This window comes from Lasioglossum baleicum, chromosome 2, assembly GCF_051020765.1.
Source record: "Lasioglossum baleicum chromosome 2, iyLasBale1, whole genome shotgun sequence".
NCBI classification, from domain to species: Eukaryota; Metazoa; Arthropoda; class Insecta; order Hymenoptera; family Halictidae; genus Lasioglossum; species Lasioglossum baleicum.
The window spans coordinates 8,898,610-8,909,073 of record NC_134930.1 but is presented as its reverse complement, the minus strand read 5'-3'; the positions used below and the strand labels follow the sequence as shown (position 1 = coordinate 8,909,073).

The following is a 10,464-nucleotide window of genomic DNA, read 5'->3' as shown; positions in this document are numbered from 1 at the left end:
GTATTCGAACGCCCTTTAAAACAGAATAACTTTTTTATAATTGTACCAAACGACTTGATATTTTATAATCAATTAGAAGCATTGGTTTATGAAATATGCAAAAAAGATTCTCAAAATATTACAATTTTTATATCGGCCTCGAAACTCTTCTAGGGTAAACTTGGATTCTTGTATCGACAGTAATTGATATTAATAATTCCAGCTTTAGTTTACCGTATAATATGTGCACACTTTTTGTATAAAAAAAATGACAAGAAGAAAAAATATGTTTGGTAATTACACAGAAAAGTACTGCCCACTTCGATTTTGATGAAATTTAAATATGTTACGCAGTAACACATTCTGAACAGCTTTTTCCTTTTCCAATATAGGGGGGTCGCTTTTAGTTTTCGAGATATTTGCAAAAAACGCTGCGCTGCAACGTAAGCCATGCCCGGCTCACCATTTGTTTACATTTTGATTGTAAACACGCAGCGGACATGAGAGAAAAAACAGGGTCTCACTATGACCATACATACATAGGGTGAACTTTCAGTTTTGAAAGACTGCTCCTACATTTTCGTACGCGTGGTCGGGCCGGCCTAACGGTCGGCCCTCTTCAGCCCCCCCCCCCCCACCTAACCCTAACTAATTCTGATCGCATAATCTTTTCATTCTATGTATATAGCCGTCATATAGGATTGGAACAAGTAATGGAAAAATCATGAGATCAGAATTAGTTAGGGTTAGGTGGTGGGGGCGGAGAAGACCACGCATACGAAAATGTAGGAATAGTCTTTCAAAACTAAAAGCTCACCCTATACAGGGTGTCCCAAAATTCGTGAAAATCCCGAAAGGGGGTGGTTCCTGAGACCATTTCAAGCGACATTTTCCTTTGAAAAAATGTTATCCGCGGTTTTGTTTAGGAGTTATTAACGAAAAACACGGACCAATCAGAGCGCGACCTAGACGCGAGTTGGCACAGTCAGCCAATCGACAATTGGCGCGCCGGGCCTGCTACATTTACTCTCAAAAACGGTTACACAGAATATCCTCCCATGTTATATTCATAATGGCATATTTTGAGCAGATACATCAAATTACAACAGAATCGTCAGAAAATAGAAAGATTAATTACTTAAAATTGAAAATGTATGTGTTCTCACACGATGAACCTGTACAATTAATAACAAAATGAGCAGAACAGTTTATTCAGAATCAGTAAAAAATGTGTGAAATTAAGGCAGGGGGAAATGAGCGTTAGGTGTATATTTTTTAATAAATTTTTAATAATTAAAAAAATATTTACGATTTCAGTAATGATTGGAATGTAGTTATCTGCGATCAACATTGTTTCGTTCCGTTTGATGCATTTGATAATATATACAGCAACTATTTTGTAACAAGTAACGAAGTAATTGTTTTCATAATGCAGGTGTCTATCCACTTTAATGGCAAGTTTATATGCGGGGGCTCCATAATCAGCTCGAACTGGGTGCTAACGGCGGCGCATTGTGTCTATGGGTTTGTGTTGATTGAGTTATGGAACGACGCGAGACCAAGTAGATAATTTATTAATTACCGGGACGCGAAATTGCTAGTTCGTAAACTGCATCGTACGGTGATCCGCGGTTAATTGCGATTACCTTGCAGACGCGCACCCTCGTCTTTCCGTATTCGCATCAAGAGCACCTACAATAGCCAGGATGGCACCGTGATCACCGGTATACAAAAGAGCATTCCCCACCATATGTACGATGATGATTCCTACGAGTACGATGTGGCTCTAATAAAGGTATGTGTATTCTTATGTATGAAAGTTTACAGAAAAGAACCTCCTTATTAGAAATTAGGAATATTAACACTACCTATATACCGGAAGCCTATTAATAGGATTTTCGATAATTGTGCTGTGCCAAAAGGAAGCATAAAAATTTTCTTTTACATTGCAATCTTAAATAAAACTGTTAGATGACGTTACTGAGGGTGACTTGTTAGTTCACAATGAAAATTGCTGTTGCTACTTAAGATGCCATTAAAAAGTGTTTATCCATGTCTCATAGATTTTTCAAAATTATGCAATAATCACCGGTCGGTAATGTGTTAATTGAGCCATTTACAGGGTAAGTCGATTGTGATGATCATTTCAGATTTTCACATTTTACTGCCAAAGCACTTAAGCATGTTAATGCTTAACATTTTACATTTAAAATTTTTTGAAGGGGCTAGACTTGTTTCTCCAGGATTGCAATGGTGTGGGATGCGCCTTCTCATTTCTCGATAATGCAATGGGGGTTTTCAGTAGTCAAAAGCGCTAGATAAAAGATCAGTCTAGGCCGCGATAGCCCACAGAAGGCCTATTTTTACGTTTACGAGGCGTAATTCGCATTATTCGGTAGCATGTAACTGTCGCAGCTTTATGAAAGTAGCTACATCCGCAGCTGTATGCTTCCGAATAATGCAAATTACGCCTCGTAAACGTAAAAGTAGGACTTTTGAGGGCGATCTTTTATCTAGCGCTTTTGATTACTGAAAAACCCCATCTTTGCATTATCGAGAAATAAGAAGGCGCATCCCAAACCCTTGCAATCCTGGAAAATCGAGTCTACTCCCTTAAGGCTTAAAACGATCAAACAATATATTTTTTCATCAATTGTCTCTACTTCTTATTTTATACAATTAATTCCGTGAACGAATGACTCAATTAATAGACTGCGGACTTTTCTGCAAAATACATACAATAAATATTTGATCTAAGAAAACAGCAACTGTACCATTTAAGGAAAACAAATGTCTACTCCACTGCGGGGCGTACGTGTAACGGTGTGAACTACTACTAATCCAATTACGATACTTCTTTATTTTTCAATATTTTTTATGGGACTGTCACCAAGTTATTTGTGGTATTTTTCTTATTAAAATGACACTAAACACGGTATAATTTGAACTATATTTCTCGGTTTAATGGACGGTATGTAGTGCGCCTTCAGCACGCGCTGTCTTTTTACGTTCGGCGCGATCGGCGAGGTAAAAAGAAAGTAGTAGAACTGTACGATCTAAGAAATAGCACGGACCCATGGGTTCTTCTTAGATCGATCCTTTACTGTAAACACTTTCCAAGATAATTACAGGAAATAGAAGTTAAATAAAAAGTTATTTCTCTAATTAATCATTTTAATAAGTCCGAAGTGATATAACAGTGTTTTTAAATTTTTCTGTTGTTTTTAGAATCTTGTAGTTTGCCTGCTTATTTTTGTCATACATGTATACACACACACACATTCTGCAATTTACTAGTAACTTATTCTAACAATTGGATCACGAGAATATCTTTCTAATAATTCACGTGATTATTTTCAGTAATGGTAAAGACGGATAAGATAGTGGTAATCTTCTATTATTATATCACTGATAATCTCCATTCTGTGTTTGTGCAATGTCACTGTAAATAATCTCGCATTCATAAAATATTATTATTAGAATGAAACTAATCAAACTGAAGCTAGATTCTACTATTCTGTGTTAGTTGTGGAATTTTGCTACTATAAAACTATGAGATTGTTACTATGTAAATTTCGTGTACACTTTTACTCACAATTAAAACAAAAATTGAGCTTATTATAAGCATTGTATTTCTTATTTAGAACAAATACAGTTATAGTTAGTACCACAATTTTAAAGAAGTGTACGGTAAGCTGTGCCGTAAAGGTGAACCTTGTGCTATAAAGATGAAATAAAAGATTGGTTGATTGTGATGTATTGAAATTCTTATTAAATTTGGTTTACTATTTAGTACAACAACACAAGTTTGAACTTATTTGTATTAAGAAACTTAATAATAGAGCTGTAATTTAGAGCTCTGCGCTAAAGACAGTTATTTAATCATTTCCCACGAATGAAACTGTACGGCTGCTCTTTTCCTTGCGTAACCAGATTTTGTTGCCTGTCTCCAATCAATTTTTGTCTTTTTCCTATGTCCTATGTCAGCGCTCGGAAATTTTTACTCGCGACGGCCGAGAATCGGAGACTATGCGTCTCGCTCCCCGGATCGGCCCTAGTGCTCGGAGCTGCTCAGGCGCGTACCATTTCATAGGCTGTTAAAGTTGCTGTTAAGGCTGTTAAATTAAATGTCAAAGTTGAGCGATTTTCAGTGTTTCTGAGACAGTCATAAAGCACAAGCACGCGGTAATGCCAATAATGAATTAGGCTTTGGAAATCTACAATCTACGTGATCGACATAAGCGGCGCGCAACCGTCACTGCACACAACATGGCGGCGCTAACCTGTCAAAAACGCTAGAAATTACTCAACTTTAAACATTTATAACTTTTGAACCATTGATCCTGCAGGATTGAGAAGCTTGAATTTCTCTCATCTTCTCGTCCGAGTCTACTGGATAACATAGGAAAAGGTAAAAGTTTATAGTAGAAAGGCAAAAATCTCTGGTTATGCAAGGAACAGTTTCTGAAACCGACCATTTAACCGGCGGTCATGATCGGATATTGAGAATGATACAATTATTGTAGCTACCGACGCCGATAAAGATGGATGCTAAAGCAAAACCGATCAAGTTGGCGTCTTCGAACAGCGCTGTGCAGCCCGGAAGTGCCGCTGTGGTAACAGGATGGGGCTTCACGTCGGTAAGTTTTTCGTCTGGATCACTCTATGTAGATCGTTTTGACAGCTGTTGCATAGGTAAACCGTGTTTGACGGTGGCACGATGCTTCGGTCAACGGTAACGTTTCCCGAAACTGATTACCCACTGCGAACTCGCGTAAACATTAAGGTTTGTTTGTCGATCGGTCGACAATGTACGGTCGTAACGGCAAACATTCGTCGCATCGGCTACCGGCGCTCTCGCGTTTGCACTGTCCCACTAGCCTGCGACTTGGTCAGATTGCCGTTCGAAATCGCCTGGTGTAATATGCAATCACTTGCAGGTTAGCGGCTCGATCTCGAGTAACTTGCAAACCCTGACGGCTCCCGTCGTTGATCAAAACACTTGCAGGAAGATCTTCGCCGCCCAGCACAAGGATGTGACCCAAGCGATGCTGTGCGCTGGCAGTCTACAAGGTAGCCAGGGCAGTTGCCAGGTAAGGATCCTTCAATCTATCTTTGCCGACCACAGTATAGTGCACGGTAAAATATAAATCAGCAAGGGACACCTTTTTCCCAAGAAAAAGTAAATGTACCTATTACTGCGAGTGTACGTTTTCCTGCGGTACTGTTTCCAATCAGATTAAAGTACGTAAAATTAAATATTTACCCTGAATAAATTTGTACAATTCAATGAGAATGTATTCGGTTCTTCGCAATGAGAAATGACCGTTGTCTATGAGAATGTATTCTCGTTGACGAGGCAAAAAAAATTGTCAATCATTCTCATATTTTTATGATCTCAGGATTAGAATACACATTCTTTATAAAACGTAAAAATAAGACCATTTTTCTTCTATCTCGATCACAAAAGGACTATTGTTCACATTTTTGCATAGAGAAACATTTAATTATTATTTAGATACCTACTTCGATACATTAAATATATAAAATGAAACTTCTCTTACCTTTCTAATAACTAATTGAGCCCTCAGCATTACGTACGTTAAAGCGAAGGAGGAGCTTATTACTGCGGTACAAAAATCACTAGAAATGTCCCTAATACTGTGGTATGAATTGTGGCTACGATGAAAACCGAGGTTCACTTTAGCGTAACGTTTTCAGTTCGGTACCTATTCGAGAAACGTAAGCAGGTAGGATACGATTCTAGATAAAGAGTATTTTATATAAAACAAGAAGATATGGCAAAAATTAAATAGAAAAGTAATGAAAAAAACAGTAACAAAAATATTAGACAAAGTAAAGTGAAGTGCACGAAAAGATCTACTCTTATGGAACTGGAAACATTTGTTTGTGTTATCATGAATTACTAATACTGGGTTAGATCTGTATTTCAATCATGTCGATCGTTATTCACCTGATTTTATTTTTAGAATGACAGTTATTAAAGTGGTGGTGATAATTATCAATTTCCATTGATGAAAGTATTTGAAGATTTAAATAGATATTTATCATTTCACTACCTTTTCGACGCTGCAATATAAAATAATTGATTTTCATTTCCCAATTTGGTAAAAGCGGGTATCAATTGAGAGTTGCACCATTTTTGAAGTTTCCTTTAAAAATCCATTTGAAAGTTAATTTTCGTAAACCGCTCAATTTCGATCAATAACAAATGTTTGCGTTTAATTATATTTTATTGATATACAAATATGAAAACCAATTTATTACCAACAGTTCATCTATATTGTAATTAATACTTTCACACAGTATGAAACTTTCAATGTAATAAACAGGGTTTAATAGAAATTTATTTTCTACTATTACTAGTAGAAATAATTATTTATACTTAATAAAAGGGATCTACATGTTTGACAAGAAAATTGGGTTGCATTAAAGAATAAAGTGCAATTGCACCTGGCGGGTGCATCGGTGCATAAAAATAAGATCTTAAGAAGTTAGGTTAGGCTATTATGACATATGATTTTTTCCTCTATCAATTTTTTCTATTATTATCATGTTTTTTTTAGCCTTTTACGTGCTTAAATTATTCTTCTTAATATTGAGTTGGAGCGAAAGTTCGTAACGTTTGTAAATTAAAATTGAAAACTAAAATTCAGATAATTAATTATACAGATTCATTCAATAACATATTTTCCATTCTGTTGTAAAACTTTTTGCCATTTTCGAGGTAACTTCTCGCGTTGTGAAAACGCTACGAATTTTCTTTTCGACCCAATATTTTCATTTTCGTATTGAAGGTTCGTAGTTCGTATTTATTAACGCTAGATGAAACTTGATGTCAATTCATTGAAAACAACCTTCTTGAGTTTAATAAATAGTGATTATTGTACATTTGTATCAGTTGTTAGTTGTATCTACTGATTATATGTATGTTCCTGGAACTCTCAAAGATACTTCAGAAGATTCCTATTATTCCTTCGATAATAATCCGGAAGATAATATCTAAATCACGAATAATATTGATTCGACAATGACCACACGAAAGGAAAATCAAATATAGTATATACTGGGTGCATCATTTAACATTTTCATTGGAAATATCACTCTTGTTTTTAACGACACGAAAAGATTTCAATATTTACACGAATGGAACCATATTTGACTACCGGAAGCATGAGCATCGTTTTCGAAAGTTAAGCCATACGTGTTGAAGAATAGCTCTATGTAAAGGGTCTTGCAATAAGAGCATTTTAAATTTCGCGCTATTTTTATTTGTGAAGATTAGCATTTTTTTAAGATTAGCATTAGCATTTTTCGACACAAGGTTAATACAATGGTAAAAAATTGTTAATTGTAAAAAGGCAGCGTTTTTATAATTTAGTATAACAGTTTTTAATGGAAAACCCTGTATAACTAACTGATTGCGTTGGTCTTTTCATGAACTGCAACGTTATACTAATCAAAATCCGTTAGCATATCAAAAATCGACCTGAAAAAATCTCCTATCTCATCACAATTGCTCCACTTAAATGAACATTGTCTAGCGTTACTAAAACGAATGTACAGGGCGGACCATATAAATGGGAACACCCGAAAATAGGTTTTGTATTTACGGTCCTATGAAAAAACTACTCAGGACGAAGTTACCCTATTTTAAGGCGCACATGTAATGGTAAACAAAACATTTGTTTAAGTAATTTTTTTAATAAGATTTCAAGGTGATCGGTATTTCTTTTAAATAGAACAATATGATTCCTTTACGATAGCGTGATAGATAATAAAAAAACTAAATTCCAACTAATTATCCATCGTATTTATAAAAAAATACTTCCAATGAAATTTGTATGGTTTTGAAAGCTGTATAGAAAGGTGCATTTTTAAAATATTTTATTCGACGTGTTGAAGGTCATTTTAAGGTCAAGTTCACTTTTTTAAATGGAGACATCAATTTTTTATTACACCATCTTATTGTATGAGAAAAAACAAGTAAGTTTTATTCGAAACGTTTTTGAATTCGACAACAACTTTTTAAGTTATTCAATGATAAAGACACCAGAAGAAGTGCAGAGTCTAATGACATGAAATCAGGAGAGAGAGAGAGAGAGAGAGCGCTGGCCTATTACACTTCTTCTGGTGTCTTCATCATTGAATAACTTAAAAAGTTGTTGTCGAATTCAAAAACGTTTCGAATAAAACTTACTTGTTTTTTCTCATAGAATAAGTTAGTGTAATAAAACAAAATATGTTTTCATTTAAAGAAGTAACGGCCTTAAAATGCCCCTCAACACGTCAAATAAAATATTTAAGAAATGCACCCTTCTATAGAGCTTTGATAACCATATAAATTTCATTGGAAGTATTTTTTCTAAATACGATGGATAAAGAGATATCCCGTGTAACAGAAATTTTGGGACACCCTGTGTATGTTTGCAGTGAAAATGTTAGGTAACTCACCCCGTAAATCGTCAGATTCATATCTGACGAAAAGAAGATAATATCAGATCAAATCCAATTAGATAATGCTCATAATTGAATCACTTTGATCGATTATATTACGTTCATTAAAATCGTGAGAAATGTCATAATATTATTATCGGGAAAGTACTATTTTCGCCAGTATTATCTGTGAACGACGCTTTTATCGTAAACTTCACAGATAATTCGTCCGTGATGTTATCTTTCAAGAGTTTAGAGCAAACAATGTCCCAGATTTTCTCCTTCGATTTTGTATGCTTCTATTGTTTTACGAAATTTTGATATCGAAGCTGCTTTCCTGGTATAGATAATAATCTTTACACGCAACATTACAGGGCGACTCAGGAGGACCTTTAGTACTTAATGGCGTTCAAATTGGTATCGTATCCTGGGGTGCTAACGAATGCGCCAGACAAGGATATCCTGGAGTATACACGCGAGTGTCCGAGGTACGATCTTGGATAGACGCGAAGCAAAAAGAAAAATGTATATCTTCCTGCGCATACCTCGGGCGGAGATTAATTTTTCCTCGTTGGTTGTAAGCATGCTCCATCGGACAGAAACAAAACGCCGATAAAAAACGGAGTTATTATTTTTTCGTGCAGAAACTTCCAGCCTCGCGTTTCAGATTCATATTTTTTATACAGGAGAAAAAGAATGAGAAAGATCCTAAATAAACTTGATTAAAAATGCATCGGCGAAAAATATGTTTCATATTTTTAACACGTTCGCCGTCTATCCAGTAACCGGAAAAATCAAATAAAATTAAAGCGATTTATTTCATGAAACAAGAATTGAGAAGTCGAGATTTATGATACTAATTATTAGGCTGCGAATTTTACGCACTTCTGACAAAAATCACTACACGAGATGGAGAAATTATATGTACAGTTATTATTAAAGGTAGAAACAAATTTCTATTTGGCTATTCTATTTTCTGTCCCTTGTCATTGAGGCGAACGATTTTTATTTTGTATAAAGATCAGCAGTCTATTAATTACGCTTTCAATCCTATTGTAGATTCTAAATAAAGGTAGGCTAATTAAAATAATTAAGTTTCACTGAAGTCAATGAATTTCGAATCTAAGAAATGGTAATCTGGTGATCTTAACACCTGATTCGTTTTAAATTGAAATATTAATCCAGGAAAACCACCGCGGATCGAAATTATCACGGCATGTCAAATAAATTGGGCACGGAAAGTACAAATGTAACATTTGACCGAGTGCGGAGCCAATCGATTATCGAAGAAACTCTTCCGCAAGTGTTCCGGAACAATTGATGGTTCTTATGCAAAGAGAAATACGATGATTAACCAATTCACTTTCTATCTAGCCGAGGATTGTGCTCAGAACCCGTATCACCGTTCGGTTTCCTAGAAGGGCTGCGCAATTTAAAGTGTCATTGAAGCATATCGACTGTTTCGACTTGCGACAGTATCTCAATGGCGGTTCCGCTTAAAATACCACAGGAAATCGGTTCCGGTTACTATAAATTTGCTTGCACTTTGCGAAACTTTGCGTTCTGCAAACAGCTTAATTGATAATTAATGTAGACGCTTCCGCAGACTTGCACTGGTGGATAAAGAGAAAAGTTTAACACTGAACCTACCATCACGGACAACAAAAGACGACAAAATGACCGGTTCCAGGTTTTTATTTTACGATTATTGATATAATAAAAATAATTTCATAAGAAATCATTGTATACAGAATGAGTCCGAAGAAACAGAACACCTAAATATCTCTGTTCCTTTCGTTGTACAAAAAACTTCTTGGAACAAAGTTACACTGTTTAAAGGGCCACATCTAACGGTGTAATGGAAAAATTTTCAAGGTCATTTTGTTATGAGATTTCAAGGTCATCGATGTTTTTTTAAATGGAATGACATATCTTCGTTAACGTAATGTTGTAGCTGACATAATAACGAATTCATCCATGTAACACAATATGACCTACAAATGACCTTCAACCCAGAAAAATGGAATA

General features: G+C 35.4%; 1 protein-coding gene across 1 annotated transcript; it reads left to right on the top strand.

Annotated features, from left to right (window-relative positions):
* The first annotated feature begins 1,629 nt into the window (after positions 1-1,629).
* On the top strand, positions 1,630-9,028 carry LOC143217686 (trypsin-7-like). The gene is made up of 4 exons (XM_076442226.1): positions 1,630-1,774; positions 4,506-4,619; positions 4,920-5,072; positions 8,811-9,028. The coding sequence occupies exons 1-4, from the start codon at positions 1,730-1,732 to the stop codon at positions 9,015-9,017; spliced, it is 519 nt and encodes a 172-aa protein (XP_076298341.1). The 5' UTR covers positions 1,630-1,729; the 3' UTR covers positions 9,018-9,028.
* Positions 9,029-10,464: the final 1,436 nt, after the last annotated feature.

Coding starts and splice junctions, on each gene's coding strand:
- LOC143217686 (XM_076442226.1), top strand. CDS start 1,730: ATGTACGATGATGATTCCTACGAGTACGATGTGGCTCTAATAAAG. Junction 1,775..4,505: donor ACGATGTGGCTCTAATAAAG/GTATGTGTATTC, acceptor CAATTATTGTAG/CTACCGACGCCGATAAAGAT. Junction 5,073..8,810: donor GTAGCCAGGGCAGTTGCCAG/GTAAGGATCCTT, acceptor GCAACATTACAG/GGCGACTCAGGAGGACCTTT.